The sequence below is a fragment of the Danio rerio genome, chromosome 20 (assembly GCF_049306965.1).
Source record: "Danio rerio strain Tuebingen ecotype United States chromosome 20, GRCz12tu, whole genome shotgun sequence".
Classification (NCBI taxonomy): domain Eukaryota; kingdom Metazoa; phylum Chordata; class Actinopteri; order Cypriniformes; family Danionidae; genus Danio; species Danio rerio.
Window position 1 is genome coordinate 22,764,486 of NC_133195.1, and position 21,098 is coordinate 22,785,583.

Genomic DNA, 21,098 nt, shown 5'->3' on the forward strand with positions numbered 1-21,098 from the left:
AAATTTGTGGTAATAATTTTGAATCAACCTGAATATAGTCTAGATAAGGTCACATTACAAGGTACATTCATAAACATCAGATACAGAACAGCATAACATAATAACATAAACATCCATAGGAAGATATTGTACTACTACTGAGGATACAGTCTGAGAACTAAGAAGTAATACCCAGAGGAAAAAGGAGACAAGGGAGCATTCACTGCAAAAAATTATTTCCTCATTTGGAAGGAGTCTTGTTTCTAGTCGAAATATCTATTTAGTCAAGATGCATTTTCTAAACAAAAAATAAATAAATAAATAAATAAATAATATTTTCAGGAAAAAAAAAGTCACAATCCAATATTTTTCCTTCAAACAAACAAAATAACCTGCTTTAAGAGAAAACTTACTTAATTTTGACTTTTTTTTTTTTTTAGATAATTTGTACTTCTTTTGAAAAAGTTTTTTTTTTTGATATTTGACTAGAAACAAGACAAAACTTCCAATTGTTTTTGTGCTTGACGGATGTCATGGGGAAGAGATTTTCACAATATGGAGGCCACAGCACTAAAAGACCAAGCTCTCATAGTCACCAGAGGAAATTTAACAATCCCTCCCTAAAAGATAGCAAAGAATGGGCCACAATGATTCTCTGTGTGGAGTATGAACTGCTCAAAAATTCTTGTGCAAAAAAAAAACAAATTCAATTAAATAGCAAAAACTGTTTGGAAATGTAAACTGACACTTCCAACTAAGACAATAGAGCAAATAAAGGAATAACTGAAATAAAATCTGGTGTAAATGCTAGTGTTCTAATAATTTGGCCACCACCATATCGTATGGTTTCTCAAGGCTTATGAAAAAAAGATGAAAATCCATTCCTCTGTAGAAGCTGGCTTTCTCTCAATCGCCTCGAATCAATACTGCGCTCTTTCTGGAGTCAATGCTTCAGCAGTTCCAGCTAGTTAATAAGGGAAATTCTCTGGAGGATAGCCAGCTCATCAATAGAGATAGAGCAGGTGGAAAGAGAGAGTCAGAAGTGCATCTTTACCACAAATCATCGGGCCATTCAAAATTAGCAACTGCAAATAGCACTGATAACGTCTACACATCCAAAGACATGTACGCTAAAGAACTTATTGGCTAAAATTAAGGACAATCAAGCATGCTATGTGATTACTGATGTCTGTCAGTTTCAGGATAAAGGGAAATGTATTTTGTGACAACATTAGCCCATGGATTACTTGTATTTGAATGGGTTTTTCCAAATCGAGATGGCCTGAAGTTACTTAGTCGTGTTTCTGCAAGCTGTCAGGCCTTGATCTTTATATGTAGGTGTAGAACAATGATGCCATATAATGGTGCTGTAATTATTATATTTTTCATACGCATTTCCATTTAAGACGGGGCCTGTATTTTATCTTCACAAATGACACTGCCTACACAATGAATGCTCTCATTTTCCTCTAATAAAAAAATGAGCCGATGGAGGAATAAAAGTGTGAGGGACTGTAAGTGGCACTTAAAAATAAAATGAAAATAATTAATCACCAAATAATTCAAAGCCCAGTAAAGTAAATATAAATAAATTCATTTAGAAATGAAGAAATAAACACACATATATTATAGGTAAAATGTTGAGAAATCATTGTAAATCTAACCTCATTCATGCCTCATTCAGCAGTTACTATGGGCTTTAACATGTAAAGCCGTCCATCATATTGGAATGGTCAAAGATAGGCTATAAACACTCAAATGTGCAAATGATTGTGCATCTGCAACTTGAACACAAAAAATTATATCTTTATCAGATGACGTTGCTGCAATAACAAATAGACAAAAGTCCAACTTTAGCGAACACAATATTACATTTTTTTAAAATGGATTAGAGAATGGGAATGTGTCATCACAGCTTAAAGAATTCTGAATCCCATTGATCTCTGGAGGTTTCTCATATCATATATACACAGATTTTTAAAAAACTGTTTAGTGCTCACATTACGAATAAAGAAATTCACACGTAAGGTTGGGCGATTTGGCCTAAAATCAAAATCTCGATTAATTGACCATTTTAACTCGATACGATTAATCAATGATAATTTTATTTATTTTATTCTTTGCCCTCGTAGTTCACTGACAGATTTTGTACAGTAAATATGTTCACATATTACAGGTGAGAGATTTTTGAATGAAGGGTGCATTATTTGACTTTAAAATAATTGAAGAAAGCACACACAATATCTACTATCCTAAATTTTTAATAACGTAATTATAATAATAATTATTACAAAGTTGACCAGCTGAAATTAAAACACTGACTAAAACAACAGTCACTATTTATTTATTTTTTTAAATAAAAAAGTTTAAATAATTAACTTGTACTTTTGGAAAAAATAAATTATTTTCAATATTTTTCGTATTAAAAGTAAAAAATAAGCAGTATCTTTTCTAAATAAAATAACACTTATAATCCTGTAAATGATATTTTAAACTTGGGTGTTTGTTTTTTCAAAACAACTTTAATCATAAGATAAACACAAAACAAAAGTCTCCATATGGAGCTCCTACAAGAGACTCGACACTTCTAAGCACTCGCCTATCTCTCTCGGCCCCGCCAACACTCATCAACGATACCAAACCAACCAAACACAGAGCTTACGCTATGCATCGTTACAATGTGTAGTTAATTTTTTTAAACGGTGCACATCAGAAGAATAAACAGAGTGGGGTCATGTGACTCCACACATGGAAACTAATTGAAAATTTTTTACCTGGAAACATTAGATCGATTATAGGTTGTGAATGTCAACTTCGATTACTTCGACTAATCACACAGCCCTATTCACACGCGGAAATGTTTTCTTGCAGCAGCTTATAAATATCGTCATTTATGGATATGCTCGTTCCTTGATATCAGGGGTATCAAACTTGGTTCCTGGAGGGCCGCAGCTTGCATGGTTTAGTTGCAACCCTGCTTTAACACACTTACCTGTAGGTTTCAAACAAGCCTGAAGGACTCAATTAGTTTTATCAGGTGTGTTTAATTAGGGTTGGAACTGAACTGTGCAGAGCTGCGGCCCTCGAGGCACTGAGTTTGACACCTGTGCTTTATATGATCCACTTCTGCATCCGTGCACAGCTTCTAGTTCCATTTTAGTCTTGGTAACAGAAAATAATTAAATTAATATTTACAGCTTCTCAGACAAACAAAAAGTGTTTTCTTCCTAAAGATGTTCAAATTGAGTCTATTTTTAGTGTTTGTAAGATGTTTTTCAAAAAGTATTACTGTAAAACGATCTTAGTGTGTGCTCATACCACATGGCAGCCATCACGTAGATTCCCATTCTCTATATTGAGTCAATATATATTGTCAACACCAGTGAACAGTTTTATATGAATTTAAATATCCACATTTATTCTTACATCCAAACACTGTGCACTTTTGGAAAAATTGATTTTACTGCCACATGTCTGGAATCTATGAAAACATATCTATACAAATTGTTTTACCCATTTTAATGCAATAAAAAAAAGTAAGCTTTTAAAAAGAAGAAAACGTTAAAAGTTTTAAAGACTTATTAAAAGCCAGAATCTCAGCTTGTGTGTACAATAAAAATATAAGTTTGCTTACTGTCATTCCCACAAGAAATAAATACTACGGTACATAATAGTATAGGAAAAAATACTATAGCATTTTTTTGTAAATACTAGGGTTTTTGAACTATACTAAAGTGTTTTATATTGTGCATAATATAGGATACACAGCATTTTTTTGTAGTATAAATATATATTGTAGTATAAAGCTGCATTGAAAATGAACATTGCAAAAGCGCTATATAAATAAAGATGAATTAAATGTTAATAGTAAAATTACATACCGATAAATACTGTAGTATACTTTAGTTTTTACTACAGTAATCTGTGGTGTATTGAAGTATAATATACAATATTGCTGTAGAAAAACAACAGTATCGGGGTGATTTGCCTATATAGGTGTCATGTTAGCGTAGCAACTACAGAATCACCACAACAGAATACTATAATATAGTTCAAACACACTACAGTATTTCCTGTAGATTACTATAGTACTTTTTCATGTGGGTATAAACATACATATTTGATTTTTAAGTGACACACACAGCCCTCTATATGATCAAACACTGTAAAAAAGACACACATCACCCAACTAGTCCCTTTTTGAGCCGAAGTACTAGTGTGTTTACTAAGGACTGGGCTTTATATGCTGTCTAACTCTTCTGTTTTTCCTCTGGCCGAAGCCTCCCCCTCATTTTCCTCTTTAAAGATCAGCTCAAACACAAATGGCTTTGTTCCTTAGACTTGTTTTTTTCTGCAGGCATGTAGTGCAGTCATGCTGCAAACACCACCACTGATCACTCTCAACAATCTTGCCTTAACTATGTGGCCTTTTCAAAATGAGCACATCTCTCTACTTTGTTTTTTAATTTTTTTTTAAACACACACACGCGTGTGTCAACTGTTATGGACAATTTTTTTTGTGTAGCCCTTGTGTGTGCATCTGCCAAAGCACTGAACTGAAACCCTGCAGTTCAAGTCTCCGTATTCTGATTTAACTCACCAAAAGCCTTGTGTTGTAGTCTTCAGATGACCGTGTTGTTGGACACCAGAACTGGTACTGATTTCTTGTGGTCTTCACATCAGTCGTTCTTTTGTTTGACCTCAGGGACTTCTTTCGAGAACCTACAAGGTGCAAGTGATCTTTTTTGTCGGGCTGAGAAATCAAGCCTGCTCCACAGAAAGGAATAAGAATGAGCCTCCATTCACTTGCCTTTAAATGTAGCATAGAGTTTGTTTATTTACTTATGTTAAGTGCACTTATGACACTGTGCCTTGCATTGTGCTATGCAATCGTTTATATACCTTAATGCTAATGAAAAGACCAGATTTCAGTCACTGGTTGAAAGAGCTATAACTTGAACTCAGCTGTAAACGTCTATTTAATATTTGTAATGTTTTATTTTCCCTTTAAATTTCATGTATTGGTTTCTGTATGATTAAACATGACAGCTTTCTTTGCCAAAACTAATGTTGTAAATATACACCGAGTGATTAAAGCTTTTGATCAAATGTTCAAATGTTGTTTGGAATCATTTATTAATGGAAGTACTCACAGCTTTGATTTGAAGTGTTAAAGTGCTCCAAAGTCCTGTCAGAGCACGGGTGAAGGAAGTGGTGCGAAGGAAACATGAAGTATTGGTTGACGACAGGCCGTTAAAAATTAATGTATACCCTTGTTCAGATGTTGTAGCCTATTTCAAGACCTTTTCAGGTTTTGTTTGACGGTTGTAACCAGTCTGTGGTTGTACCTGAACTCTTTCAGCGTATTGATAAACTGTAGTAGCCAAACATAACGTTATCTCATTCAACTCGAGCCATCAAAACTGTCGTTAAGAACACGACAACACTCCATGACTGGAGTCCCCGGATAATCAGTCTATAGCGATCGATAATTGGCTCATTTCGCTACTAGAAGGCGGAGCTTCCTTCCTTGGAATTACTTAAAAGGGACAGTTCAACCAAAAATTTGTGATGTGCGATACCACTAGTTTCCTACCTATCCGACCGATACCAAGTAAAATGAAGGAAAATATTGGCGATACCGATAATTTGCCCAAAATTACTGTTTGGGAAATTAAAGTAACAAGTAGGATAGTGTACTTAAAAGTGTCCCTTTATACTGAATGAGTATTACAGGCTTTTCTCGTTTACTAATGAAGAATTATCATACAAAAAAGAGCCAACTTACATATTGACAGCATCTCAGCATGTACTGTATATCTTAAAACGCCAGCCTGAACATCTTAACATAAAACAATAAACATTCACACCTTTTGGTTTAGTGACATGTTAATTCGGTCCCTTTAAAGATTTTTAACCTTTTTCCGTTGCTTTATCATTGTCACAAAAACCCAAGCCCCCAAAATACAGCCACATCACCACATTTTCTCCCTCTAGTGCCTGCCTGCTGCACTCTGAAAGCGATGTCTGTCTCGACTTAGCAGCACCTGCCTCTCCTTTCATCCTCTTTTGAACACCTAGTCATTTCGTTGTCATATTCTGTCTTGTGATTTATTTGTAGATGTTTGATTGGGTTTGTGGTATTAGCCTACAACAGTACCTCACTGTTTTGTTACAGGTGTCACAAACAGCATCGTTGAGTTTATGGAAGTGAAGTAGCTCCACACATACTTCGCTTGCGGTCAACCACATCCAATGACAGCATGACTGAACAACATCTGCCACTGTCAAGCCAGCACCCAGCGAACTGAGTGGCTAGCTAGAGTGCTCTGCAGTTGTACATTGCCATATTCCACTTGGCAGGTAGAAGAACAAGTAGTTCAGACAAAGTTGGCATTATTCAGATAGAGTAATTGGTTACTTTACCCTGTATTTCTATTTCCAATAAACAACACATTTGCTCCAAATTACTGAAATATCAATATTTTGATAAGATAATCGATTCTATACCATGCAAAGCTGGTGTCGGAGATATCGATATTTTAGCATCGATCCGCACATCACTACCAAAAATGAAAATTCTGTTATTAATTACTTACCCTCATGTCATTCCAACCCTCAAGTCTCACACAATTCTGGAGGGCTGAAGCTCTGCACAGTTTTGCTTTAACCCTAATCAAACATAGCTGATCTGAACTACTCAATGTGTTCAAGACTACTAGAGACTATTAAGCAGGTGTGAGTTGGAGTTAGTTGAAGCTAAACTATGCAGAGTTGTGGCCCTCCAGGAATTGAGTTTGAGACAATTGTTGCAAAGTAAAGATATTTTGATTAACTCAATCGTAAGCTGCTAATCTCAGTCCTGGGGTTCGCTCTTCTAACCTCGATTAAATGATCAAAGATGATTTTAACTGAAATTAACTGATCTCTGGCTAATTTGGTTCTTCAAACAAGTTCGTGAATCAGATTAAAATGACAGGATGAACTGATCTGAGATCGCTGCGTTTGTTGTGAATGACAGATGTATCAATCATCAAAATCGTAATCAGCAATGCAACGATTGGCTGACGGTACAGCAGTGTAATGACATCATCTGATTAATATTCAATTATTCATGTGAGCAAATTACAGAAAATTTGCAGTAAACGGTTTGTTGAATACTATATGCAATAACTTTCCACGCTTGTTTTGAGATGCAGGCTTTACACTCTCATGTGTCAAGAGTATTTAGTGATTTTAGTTTTACATTTTAGAGTGGATATCCTTTATTTTAGCAGCCTAGGCCTATTAAAGTTTCTTAATCTGTGAATTTAAATTAATTTTGCATCAAAAAAGCATTTTGATATTGGTAAAGGTGTCTGCAACTTCTGCAAAGCATTAAATCACCAGTATATTAGCGATCGAAAGATATGCATTTCTGCATAAATTATTATTCCTTTTTTAAAATAAACAAACAAACAAAAAAAACAGTCGAATATTGTGCACTTTTTATTATCATACACAAATTGTAAGGCTGGGTCGGTACCTTAAAATAGTATGCGTACATATCTAAAAAGTCCATATTATTAAATGTTCTCTTGGATCCCCTTGGGGAGAACCACCCCATATATGCATACAAGCATAAATATTGATTATTTAATATTACTAATTATTCTAAATTATAAATGTGCATATACATTTCTTAACCTATTTGACTATTTTCCCAAGTGTATATAACCTATAGGTTACTACTGTAAGAAGATATCGGCATTCAGTACATACTTTCAGTATAACCTTTGCTTGAACTGACCCGATCTAATCCTGTTTATATGAAATGAGCCAGCTCCTGAGCAGGTTTGAGCTACCAGAACCGTTGCAAATCACCAATAACCGAAATTCAGCTAACTGAGTAATTCACGTATAGGAAGAACAGACCCCTGATCTACATAGAATAGAGAAAGAAGGATTAATCAAATTGAAACTTCTCTAGTAGTGTCTCTTAGCTATAACTTTGTAGGTAAGGATTTTCCAGAGATTTTCAATCTTTTGGTTTAGGTCAGTACTCTGGAACATTTCATTAATTTAATGTTTTCAGCATAAGGAACAGTTTTATCAGTTTTGTTAGGGTCATACTCATTATCCTGCATGAAAATGGTTGAGTGATGAATGCAGAGGACATTGGGACAGCACAGAGATCAATGCCATGTTAAGTACTGAAATGCTGAGCAATTCTTTTTTGCATTGTTGAACTGATTGCCAATTGTGATTCTCTTTAATATCCTGCACTTTTGTACATTATCTAGTTAGTGGCATATGCAATATTATGAAACTCATATGCAATGACCAAGCTGAAAGGGTCCGTTTTGCCTTAATCTGATCAATCTGCTCTGAGGGTTTCAGTCTTTAGAGTGGCTCACAAAGGTGATAATGGTAAAGTGAGGCTACCAGATCAATCTGATTTGTAAAAGAATGAATTTCCCACCTGAAGGCAGATTAACACCAAAAACTGAAATGATCTGAAAGTGTTTTCTCATTTTTGACCACTGTTTTTGTAAATATATCTTTCAATTTTTATATTGTATTTCAAAATAAATCTCTCATTAAATATGCTTTTAAAAATGCAATTTTACTCCAGTGAAGAAACTGCATGAAGGACTAAGCAGTGACCTCAAAATGTAGTTATTTTTGGTTGTTCTCTTGATCTCTACTGTGCATTAACACTTTTAACAAACACTGCTTCAAGAATCAGAAAAATCCTCTGAAATGGTGTAAGCTGGCCAGCCCATACATTCACAAAATCCATGACACAGAAAAAAAAGTTTAATATTTCATTCATAGAAGAAAAATAATAACTTAAGGCAGTGCATTATATCTCATTTGACAGTTTTGTTTTTTCTACATTTATTTATTGAACTAATTATTAAATATACCAGGAAATCCTCAATTATTCCATGTTATTTGTAATATAATTTGTAAATCTGAATACCTGATGCCAATCTTATGGAATCTCATTACAAATCACTAGCTTGATAAGATTAAGAACAGCAACAGTCCTTTTTATTTCTCTGCTCTGTTGAAGTGAACTATTATCTCTGAGTGGTTGGTATGAGCCTAATGCCACCTACTGGAATGAAACAGCACATTATTTCTCCTGCTATCTTTGCCTTCAGGATTTCTATTTTTGTTAGTGTGTTATAAATAAAGAGGTCATATAAGGAAAGCGCTATGCATTATGGGTTGTTTAGACCAGCATGGTAAAAGTGCTTTTTTGAAACCTTTTGTTCCATATGTATATTTACAATAAAAAAAATAATGCAAGTAAGCCATTTATCACAAAAACAGGTTTATTTAATATCTCTTTCTTTTTTAAAATAATTAGATTTATTCTATTCATCAAACCCTTTCTTTTGATTTTTTGTTTTTACATATCAAACTTGGGCCATCATAAAACACACAATGAGCTTGGGAGAGTTAAAACAAGGAAGAGAGAAAGAGAGACACGTGATTAAGCCAAAATAATAAAATAAAATATAATAAAATACATCCTCCTCACATGTAAAATCCACAACCACGATTGTTGGGACTTCAAATAAAAATAAAGAAGAAAAGGGAGGGGCTGAAGTCCCACCAGAACAACTAATGAACCCTAACTCGAAGTGCTTTTTAAGTTCTAGCCTGCCTTGGCGGCTGGTATTTATTTCAGAAGAAAGATTCTAACCTCCCGGATCAGCGTTTACCTACACAGGCCCTATAAACCCCAACAGAAGCAGGATTTCATTTCAAACACTCCATGAAAGAAAAAGAAAAACCTTGTCTTGCTCAGCTCTGTTATGTAGACCACGTCCAACCTTTGTGAATTCGAAACTTAAACAGAGCAGAGTGGTGGAAATCTGGGTGGCCTGTGAGAAGCAGTCCAGAATATTCTTTACGAAAAATATATATGTATCACTTAACGATTTTAAAAACACTGGATGAGCTCTGAAAACACTGTGCGCCGCTGAATTTCCATGAGTCCTTGCTACTCTTGGTGACTACAGAATTTCCACACTGGAATTCCCAAGAGTCTCCACAGCAGACAGCATGAAACTATGACCAGATCAGTATATTTACCTGGTTCACATGTTTAAAAAAATAAAGGTCCTCGGAGAGGTTTGTCCTCTTTATTGACCCACAGTAGCTTAATGCGACCCATCCTGGATGCTTACAAGAACCAGTCCATACTGTACAGTGAAAGACTGGGCTGATCATCCTGTAAAAAAAAAAAAAAAAGGAAACAAAGCACACGACAGAGAAGATGATAGATGTTCGTTATCTCCTGTTTTCCTCATATTCACATCATGGGTTTCTGGTTTGTTTCCCCAGAGTCAGGGGAGTCTAGATGTTAAAGTCTCTCTTCATAAAGAACTGAAAAATTGGCGGCAACGACAGGATCCTCGAATATAAGACATCTTTAAATCGCAGGGTGAGCACAGACCCCAAAGTCCCAGGGCACTTCCTTGGAGAACAACATCGACATGAAGACGCTGAACCGAAAGGGTTTTTAAAATATATCCTTTGACCATAGTTGATTATCATTTTACCAGATTTTTTTACAATGAGGAGTGCACATTAAGTCTCTCTTCAAATTAGCTTTTTTTTCTTCTTTCTTTCAGAGTAGTAGTATGATACAGGAAAGAGGGAGAGGGTTATTTACAGTGCTGTTGAAAGGGAGGAAATGAACAAGGGAGTGTGCGGTAAAGTACGCAGCATGAGAAGCAAAGAGAGGGGGGTGGGTCCCTGTGGCAGAGTAGAAAGGGATTGGTTGGTGGCCACACAGAGGGGCGGAGCCGAGGTCTGTGTTAAGTGGGAATGACGCCGTCGCTGTTTTGGATGCCCCGTCTGAGCTCCAGATCCTCCAGCTTCCTCCACAGGTCCTCACGCTCCTTGTCCTTCTTCCTTTCCCTGAGGGAAGATGAAAAAAAGGTTTATTAGCTGCTTTGTGAACGGTTTAAAACACTATCATACTCTGTGCGTTACTTACCTTTGCCTGTCTGATTTGTAACTGGCTGCAAGTTCGTCAAACAAGGCGCTGTTCATCTCCATGAATGCTTTGAGCACATTGTAGATCAAAGCTGAGATCGCCCTGATGGTGGAGAAAAGCAGACAGGATTGTCTAACGTGCAACATCAGCACACAAGAAACAAAATCATTCTCGCTATTGATTAAAGAGTTACTCTGATAATTAAAGCTATCAATCGCGATTACTTCTAATAATTTGTGGAATAGGATGTGTTTTGATGTCAAACTCAAATTAAATGTATATTTGACTATTTACAAAACATCATTAAATGCTGGTAAATTGTTGGTTTCAAATAAATAATATATGGGAGAATAAAATTTCAATTGTCTTTCAGTGTAACAACAGTTTATGCAAAAAAGAAACGGCATACTTGTATTGACCTCTACTTATTATTTGATAAAAATTATAATTACATTAATTATAATTTATAGCGTACATGGTAAAAACTAGTGGCTATTAAATCACTTTTATTAGTCAAATGATTTTTGTTACAAATATGTCTGACAAGATTTTCTGTTACAAAAAGTATTGTTAGTTAATTAATTTAGTGGGTGTCTTCTGTAAAATATGGTAAAAATGCATCAAGCATTATTAATGTACACATTCAAAGCTAAAACCGCAAGATCCTTTCAGAGGTGCACCCGGATGATGGAGGCTTTGAGAGGATCTTCTGACTGAGCAGAGCCCTGTTTGATGAACTGGCACTACGTCATAATCACACCCCCACAAGAGCAAGCTCCCGATTGGTTAATGTAATGCGCGTAAATTTCGCAAATCGCTGAACTTGTGACGCTTTAAGCCTGGTTTATACTTCTGCGTCAAGTGATCGGCGTGATCCACGGCGCATGCAACGCACGCAGCTGTGCATTCATACTTCTGCGCGCTCTTTGCAATAACACTTCCAAAACGCTAGCTGGCAGTGATGTTTATGTTCTTCAGTGTTGAGTTTTTTCGCTGGTGTTTCATTTTTTCTAAACGCTTCCTGAATGTACAAGTGGCTCAGACTCCTCAGGCAGGAACCGTGGACGTGCAACTAGGGCTGTGCAATTAATCGAAAATCCAATTTTAATTTCGAGTATGGCTTCTAACGATTATGAAAAACCATTAATCGAGATAAACGATTATTGCATCATATTCCAAAAGTGCAAAAGACCGCGTGCGTATGTGTGTGTGCAACACGCATAAGCACGCGGTCAGGATTCGGTCTCATTCGCACGCTGAGACGAGCAAAGGAGCGCAGATATCTAAAGTAATCTTAACGTGAGCGTTTTAATGGTCAAATAGGTGTCAAAACGCAGTGATTAGTGATTATTCATATTAACCCTCATTTGCGTAATAAACAAATGAGTTGAGAATCAAAAGACACGTGAAAGAGAAACCATTAAAGTGACAATGATAAAACAGGCGGCAGCATTTCGCACTAATCAAACGACGAGAACATGCCTTACTGCTCTTGACTGAAGGATTTTTGTTGCTAAAGTGTTTTTCTTAGGGTGAAGATGCTTAAATCACAGTTTGTTTTATATTTTTAATCTATTGTATTAATTTCTCTTTTCTTTGCAGGGTGAAAAATAACTGTTTATATATACAGTTGAAGTCAGAATTATTAGCCCTCCAGAATATTAGCAACCCTTTTCCTCCAATTTCTGTTTTATGGAAAGAAGTTTTTTTTTAAACTTATTTCTGAACATAATAGTTTTGATATATCATGTCTAATTACTGATTTGTTTTATCTTTGCTATGATGACAGTACATAACATTTTACTAGAAGTTTTTCAAAATACAAGCATTCAGATTAAAGTGCAATTCAAAGGCTTAATTAGAGTAATTAGACAAGTCATAGTATAACAGTAGTTTCTTCTGCAGACAATCAAAAATATATTGCTTAAGGGGGCTAATAATATTGACCTTAAATTGGGTTTGAAAATATTTAAACCTGCTTTTATTCTGGCTAAAATAAAACAAATAAGACTTTCTCCAGAAGAAAAAAAAATATTAGAGGAAATACTTTTAAAATTCCTTGCTCTGTTTAACATTATTTGGCAAATAGTAATTTAAAAAAACAAAATTCTCAGGAGTGCTAATAATTTTGACTTCAACTGATAATCGTTTTGAATAATCGTGATTACAATTATGACCAAAATAATCGTGATTATGATTTTCTACAAAATCGAGCAGCCCTACGTGCAACAACTTTAACTATGAGGTAAACACAAAGCAACAGTCTCCATCCGGAGCTCCATGTAAACAGTCGACACTTGTAAACAGTTGCTTCAACGGACTTGCGCGGCTCTCTGTCCCGCCCACACTCATCCCCGAATCCAAGCAGACCAATCACAGAGCTTGCACTACACGTCATTACGGCGTGTAGTTACATTTTTGAGAGGTGCATGTCAGCGACGCAGACAGCCACGGTGAGGGATATGCATCCACGCGTAGGCTGCGCCGTAGCATACGCGTGCGCTTGAGTATAAATCAACCTTCATTCACGCATACTGCGCCACAGGTTGTCTATTACAGTCTTTGCATTGACTTAACATGTAAATAAATTGCAATTGAACGCAGCATTAGATTTAGATTAATTCACTGATGCCAAAAAACCTTTATGTTTTTAATATTTCTAACTGATTTTTTTATATAAATTTGATTCAGCGGGAGTGCTGTAAATTGATCAAGTGACAGTGGTACATGCCTAAGGGTGTTGCTCTGTTGTTCTGTCCTTGTCTTTCCGTTTTTATTTGCCGTCTTCTGTTCTTCTAAAATCTAGGTGTTATGATTGGCTGGCAGAGTTTTCATGAGTGGACCAATCAGAAGAGGATGGGGGTCATTTAAGCACTCCAGTAACGACTCGGACCACACAGGGGGTGGGATCCTTGTCTCTTGTCATTGCTCTGTCTTTCTGTGTGCATTGGTGTACCTGTCTGTTCTATGGTTCGCCTTGGTATTTTTAAATTGAACATCTATTTAGAATGTCCAAGCTAAATCTACTTAAATCTACTAAAAGGGAAGTGAAAGCGAAGTACGTCACGTGACTTACATTTTACACACACATAGTTGAATTTTTGTTAATCCACTTGAATACCCATTGTATGTTTTTTTAGGAAATGCAGTTGTAGTGATCGGCGTGTGACCCCGAAGATGTTTTAGTTTCTATCTTCGAATTTTTCTTTGGTTATTTAGAGGTGGGCATGGTTTAGTTAGCGGGTGTTTGATTGGTTATTTCCTTTGATTTGGCACCACTTATTTTCCTTCCCTCTGTCAGGTTTGTTTCAATTGAATTGTTTGCACTTTTTGCATTTATTGTACACATTTGTGAATATACTTTGAGTGATTAAATATTATTTTTTCCTTTCTTATCTTTATTGTAAATAGAGTGGAGGAACTATGACATCAATTTGTATGCAAAAACCAGAAAGAGAGTTAGCATTTTAGCAGATCCCTCATCCCAAAGTAAATGTTTTTTTTAATAATTTTTTTTTTTTTTTAATAATTATTTTTTTAGGGGTTTTCACCTTTATTGATAGGACAGTGGAGATATAGAAAAAGAAACGTGTGGGGAGCAGAGATAGGGGAAGATTCAGCAAAGAACCTCAAGACAGGAATCAAACTCGGGTCGCTGCGAGCACCTCGGTGCTATGTGTCGACGCACTAACCACTAGGCTATTGGCGCCAACATGTTTTTTGTTTTTTTTTATGGGATTTCGGTTAAAACGCTCAAATAAGGTCCGTGTCTAACACAACTCAAGATATTATCACATTTTATTCTACAACATGAAACATAGTTAAATCACACTCTTGATTTTTAAAATCGGTTATGCTTCTTTAAAAAGATGGTTGCTACCAAGTTGCTAAATGGGACTAAAGGCGGTGTCGAAGACATTATACATCATCGAGCTGAAATGTTGATGGTTCTGTTATTTAAGTATTTTCATGAATAGTAATTTATAGTTTGTAGTATTTTTCTAATTGGGATATTCATATATTCATATTGTTGTATTGTACACAATATATTCATGTATTGTGCGTAGATAATGCCTTTACTTATAAAGACTGACAGCACAGATTCATTTGTTGATCCTTTATTTTAATTAAACGATATTATGAAGATATTGTTTACCAGTGCAGCCTATCTCTTTCTTGCAATCAGTAATGCAAATGTGTGAATAATTGTGAGAAAAATACATACATAGTAACTGTCATTTTAACGTGATCAATTGATTTTGTCTTTTTTTTCTTCATCTGAACACATTTAACTCTGTCATAACAGCAGTATTTACACCCCTCCTTAAAATGTAAAGCAGATGTGACTGTATGGGCTGCTTTTTGCTGTACTTCGCACAAAAATATATATATATATATATATATATATATATATATATTGAATGTTGTTCTGTGTCCATGACAGAACTTGCAGGCATTTGATAGACTTGTCCCTCATGCATCATTTCTGTCATCTTTTACTAAGGTAAGCGGGCTGTATGCATGCGAGCAATACAATTATTTAAATATGTCTTGTGATAATACTATATAGGCACATTTATCCATAGAGATTTAAAATGTTTACAACAAACAAAGCAAAACAGATGTATTTCCCACGTAAAAAAACTACTCAAAAGGCACGTAGCTCTATACATATGTGTTTTTGCGTATATATTTGTTTATAATATTTAGAGTGGATTATAACATTATGAACCGAGAAATTAAATGTTTTTCATGGACCAAATTTTTAAAAAATAAGCTTGAAAAGTTGTCTGTAGCAGGGTGGTGCTGACGTCACAGGCGAGCGCCCCGAAAGCTCTGAAGTCTGTTTATAGCCTAATGTTAGCTTTTCAAATCTTGCGTTTACAATTAAGATCCAAAAGTGCTAAATGTAATATTTTTGTGTGAGGATTATCCGGTTGCACAAAACGCGCAAGTTTAATGAACTGTGTTTAAACACAGAGCTTATTATTTGCAATCTACGAAAAATCTATGGAAAAATCCTATGGGGATTTTATTGAGGGAACCAGATTTATGCTAGCAGCCGATTAGCCTATAAGGTGACATCATAGTTCCTCCACTCTATAAAGCGAACAACTTTTTGCCACGTCCGTTTGCCACAACTGTATTGATCCATAGCAGCTAATGTCTCAGGGGGATTTAAAAAATATTGGGTTGTTATAACTATGTTTAGCCCTTTTTATCCTCCGAGCCACACAGGGCGTAAAAGACAGTAATAATAATACATTTTATAAAACAATGAACAATATTTTGAAATGTTACTCTTTTACTGTGGTCTCGGTAAGCCTAAGAGGTTTAATAAATGTTCAGTGTTTTTATTGCCATATGAAACTTACGGGTTCCAGTGCTCTTTGGAGATCCTGTAGAGACTGGCAAACATGATAGGCAGGATGGCGCTACAGTTCTCCTCAATCAGACTCATGATGTACTCATTGTTCCAGTAGTACAAGGCTCGCTCTGCCACCTGGAACAAGAGTCCAACCTCCATTTTAATACATCATTATAATATTTTTTATTATCAATAGACAGATCTCAAACTGCAGAACCTTGTGTATCCACTTAAATTTGGTCTATTTAAAATACATTTTTGTTAGAAACAATTTTTTCTAAAAACGTTGAATTAAACAGATTTTATATTCAGAACTTTGTAACAATAATGACAAAACATGTGACCAAACACCGAGCACTAGCAGAATGGAAGCTGGATTAATGGGAAATTGCTTTGAATATGGAAAAGTTTGAGTTTACAGCTACTACAAGTGAGCACAAGGTCTGTGAGGATGCGTTAATGTGTTTACCTGAAAATGGGGACTGGAAACACATCTAGCAATCTGTTTGAAGAGCAGCTCCTGGATCTTAACAAACTGAGTGGGTTCAATCACATCTAGAATCTCCTCCAACTCTCCAAGAAACATAACCTACACAAGTAAACAAGGTTACAGAAATGATGCATGTTAAAAAATATAATTAAATTTATATATATATATATATATATATATATATATATATATATACACACACACACACACACACACACACACACACACACACACACACACACACACACACACACACACACACACACACACACACACACACACACACACACACACACACACACACATATACATATACAGTTGAAGTCAAAATTATTAGCCCCCTGAATTATTGACCCCCTTGTTTAATTTTTTCCCAATTTCTTTTTAACGGAGATAAGTTTTTTTTTAACACATTTGTAAACACAATAGTTTTAATAACTTATTTCTAATAACTAATTTATTTTATCTTTGCCATGATGACAGTAAATAATATTTAACTAAATGTTTCTCAAGACGGTTCTATACAGGTTAAAGTGACATTCAAAGGCTTAACTAGGTTAATTAGGTTAACTAGGCAGGTTAGGGTAATTAGGCAAGTTATTGTATAACGATGGTTTGTTCTGTAGACTACTAAAAAAATATAGCTTAAAGGGGCTAATAATGTTGACCTTAAAATGGTGTTGAAAAAATTAAAAAGTGCTTTTATTCTAGCCGGAATAAAACAAGAAAGACTTTTTACAGAAGAAAAAATATTATCAGACATACTGCAAAAATTTCCTTGCTCAGTTAAACATCATTTGGGAAATATTTAAAAAAGAAATAAAAATTCAAAGGGGGGCTAATAATTCTGACTTTAACTGTAAATATAAAATTAGTGGAATAATATTTTTTTATTAGATACACTACATTTTTAAAAGTTTAAAAACAATTAGTTTCAATTTAATCACAAATAATGTGCAATTGTTTTTGTTTGGGAAGCTTCAAATTAAATAAAGTTTGTCATTTGCAGAATACTAAAAGTATTATGGGACCACTTTAATAACTGAATGAGAACACTTACCTCCTTTTGACTGCATGTTTTTGGCCAAAACTTCAACAAACCTCTGATCACCTACAAAAAAGGCAACATCAACATTCAGAGACCAACTAGAGAAAACTGCAAATAAATGAGGCCTGATAAACAATGAGGAGGATAATGATGAAGGAGCACTCACAGGTTCTGTTAACGTGGGGTCTTTCTCTAGGAACTGTACAATACAATAGGCCAGCTAGAAGAAAACATGACATCAGATTAACAAATGCATTTCAGATGTTTAGATTCACAAACAAGCATGAACAGAGGAATTTGTTTTTTCTGTCTTTGCAACGCAGGTAAGCAAGCAGAGACATGCACAGATTTGTACCAAACATGTGGTGTCTGTACCTGGGCATGGAAGAGAGATAAGCTCCTCACTGTGTGCAGAGGCAGCAGCACCTTCACCAAGAACTGTTTGTGCTCAGCTTTGAGAGGAAGCGCAAAACCATTGATGATGCTGAAAAAGCAGAGACACGTGAGGCTTAACTTCTGATCTGTCACTGATAATCATGATAGAAACCCATATGCAGAAGATTCAGCCTTTTGTCAGGCCTTAGGACAGAGGCCAGGGTGGAGTAAGCGAAGCAGGAATATAACCACTAGGGTCACCCTTCCATGTCTTTTCAAAGTTAAAATTCCTACACATCTTTTACAACCATTTAGTCAATCGAGAAAAGAAGCTTCTCAAAGTGCTAGGGACACCTGGTGGTCAAATTTGTGTAAATGCAACAAAAGCTCAGGCAAAACATGCATTAGAATTGACGTTTTTTTAAACAAATTGCATACTTTAAATTGAAAGTATAACCTATAAATGCATTTAGCTTTTCACATATCAATAACATAATTGTCTGCATGTGATGTGTCCTTTTATACATTTTCAAGGCTAATATACATTGTTTATCACATTGTGGGCTCCGCTAAACAGGCCAAGAAGACTATTAAGGGCATAGTCATACTAGCTACAGTTGCCTTGAACGGTGCTGAAGGACGATCGTACCTACTCCCCTCTCACACAGCATTTTGCCGTCCGAACCAGAGCATGCTTACGTCATCGATGATGTATGGGTTTACGTCTTTAATAAACCATGACAGTTCACTGATCATTAAGGATGATTTAAAAATCCATATGAAACAGTCTGTTAAAAGTGACCGTTTTGGGCTCAGGCGCACTTTGCACTCACAGTACAAGCGTACTGCGCCAAAGTCCAACTGAACCATGCAATATTCCCTTTTATTGTACAAATGTTCCATTAAAACATCCACAAATTGGTTAATGATCAGGTAAAAACTATTAAACCTGTTTAGCTAATCACCACAAGGGGTGATGTGGGGGTCATGTGGCTTTTTTGGTATTACAGAGATCGCCCCAAGTGGAGAACTATTCAATTTCTGAAACGTTTACAAACAGTAAATAACATAAAGCCCCATTCACTGAAGTCACATGACTTTGACAATTTGATGCATGCTCTAAAACACTGATTCAAAACTAAATATTCGTAAAGGTTTCAAAGCTTCATGAAGCAGTATTTTGAAAGCAGCCGTCTTTACCTAACAGATTACAAAACAAAACCTACCTTCCCAAAATCTCCAGCAGTTCAGCTACGCCATTGAAGCGCTCTGTCTCATACACAAAACTGTTGGAGAAGAACAGAGATTTGTCACTGCACCTTAAATTTTCAGAGTATAAATGAACTGAAATAACTGAAAACCTTGTTTGTTACTTACCAAAGAAAAATGTTGTTAATTTGTTTGCGGATGAAGGCCCTGAGGCCAAGGAACTTGCCGTAGATTCTGTGCAGAACTGTCTTCAGACAGTCCCTCTCTCGTGGGTCCTCGCTATCAAACAGCTCTAAGAGCTAAAAATGAAGGTGAGGAGATGTTAAAACTAAAACAAAATCTAATTTATTCTTCCACATTTGGTTTTAAACCTTTGGGAGTTTGGTCTTCTGTTAAACACAAAAGAATATATTTTGAAGAATGCTGGTTGCTTGGACCATTGACTTCCATAGTAGAAAAACATTTCTCAGAAGTCAGTGTGTACTAGCCATTAGCATTTTTCAAAATAACTTCTTATATTAAAAAATGATGACTTCAAAATAAATTAATTTGCATTCAACAGTAGAAACCTAAATAAGTTTTGAACATATGAAAGCCATGTAAAAAAAAAATTTAATTTGTTTGTGAATTATCCCTTCAAGCTGTCCTTTTATTGCTCTAACAAATTCTATTTAGTGATAGTGAAACTATTTGTAATTTAACATTAAAATTATCATCTTATATACAATATTTTGTGCAAATTTTGTTTTAGCAAGGGCTAAATTAACCTAGATTATACTGCAAATTTAACAGCCGAACACCTTAACAGTTTATTATACATTGCTCTGTAAAGAATATTCATGTACTAGCTTTAGTATTACACAGCTATCTTTTTATTATTTATTTAATTATTACGTGTTACATTATAATTATTTTTGTTACATATTGTTACCCTTTGTTTTTGGTGATGGGAATGCAATTCATCGGATGGGAAAAATATTTAAAAACGCCAATCCCAATTAAGCACTTTAGAGAGAGATGCATCGTGGCATTTCACTGGCAATACTGGTTTCCTTTCATTTATAGTAGTATAAGCGTCCAGAAACATTCCAAAGGCAATCACTCACCTGTAAAACAAATTTTTGATCGATGTATTTTTTGGCAGCGCTGGGCTGAAATTCCTGACTTTCCAAGAAACGGATGAAGAACTCATAAACAAGCTTAAAAAGAAAAGAAAGAGAGAGAGAGAAAGATCAGAAAACTTGAAAAAATAAACGTTATCTCAACTACATAAGACTAAAACCATGGTGATGTCAGGGATTTTAATGCTTTACCCAAAGCCAAATTTTACAATTTGCTGCTAAGTTCCTATTAAACATTAGAGACGTACCATTTTATAATTTTCCTAAATAAAACTAAACAAGTTACTAATACAATTCAAAAATGTACACTTATTAAATATTTCTCTTTCAGATTGCATTTAATGACTATGTAATTATTTACAGATATTACGTTTTGTGCAATCCCTTTAAAAAAATAAAGAAATTGGTTTCATTTTTATAGTACGTGTATGTATATAATATGTACTTACAGGTCACTAAATGGGCTAAGGTGAGGTTCAGGGGTAGATTAAGAGATAGAACCTATTTAT

At 35.2% G+C, this 21,098-nt stretch overlaps 1 protein-coding gene and 1 long non-coding RNA gene across 2 annotated transcripts in view; both read right to left on the bottom strand.

Moving 5' to 3' along the window:
* Nucleotides 1-4,433: 4,433 nt before the first annotated feature.
* On the bottom strand, nt 4,434-5,421 carry LOC141379555 (uncharacterized). The gene is made up of 2 exons (XR_012396407.1): nt 5,133-5,421; nt 4,434-4,746 (listed from the first exon to the last, which is right to left on the bottom strand). It is a non-coding gene; the product is annotated as an uncharacterized lncRNA (long non-coding RNA).
* Nucleotides 5,422-9,284: 3,863 nt separating this feature from the next.
* ppp2r5ea (protein phosphatase 2, regulatory subunit B', epsilon isoform a) overlaps nt 9,285-21,098 on the bottom strand; it is a 38,533-nt gene continuing 26,719 nt past the window's right edge. Inside the window, 10 exon segments of the mRNA NM_194415.2 lie at nt 9,285-10,899; nt 10,979-11,080; nt 16,354-16,481; nt 16,816-16,935; nt 17,897-17,947; nt 18,051-18,104; nt 18,260-18,368; nt 19,486-19,545; nt 19,637-19,767; nt 20,575-20,667. Of these exon segments, the coding sequence (NP_919396.1) occupies nt 10,797-10,899; nt 10,979-11,080; nt 16,354-16,481; nt 16,816-16,935; nt 17,897-17,947; nt 18,051-18,104; nt 18,260-18,368; nt 19,486-19,545; nt 19,637-19,767; nt 20,575-20,667 (951 nt within the window). The 3' untranslated portion in view covers nt 9,285-10,796.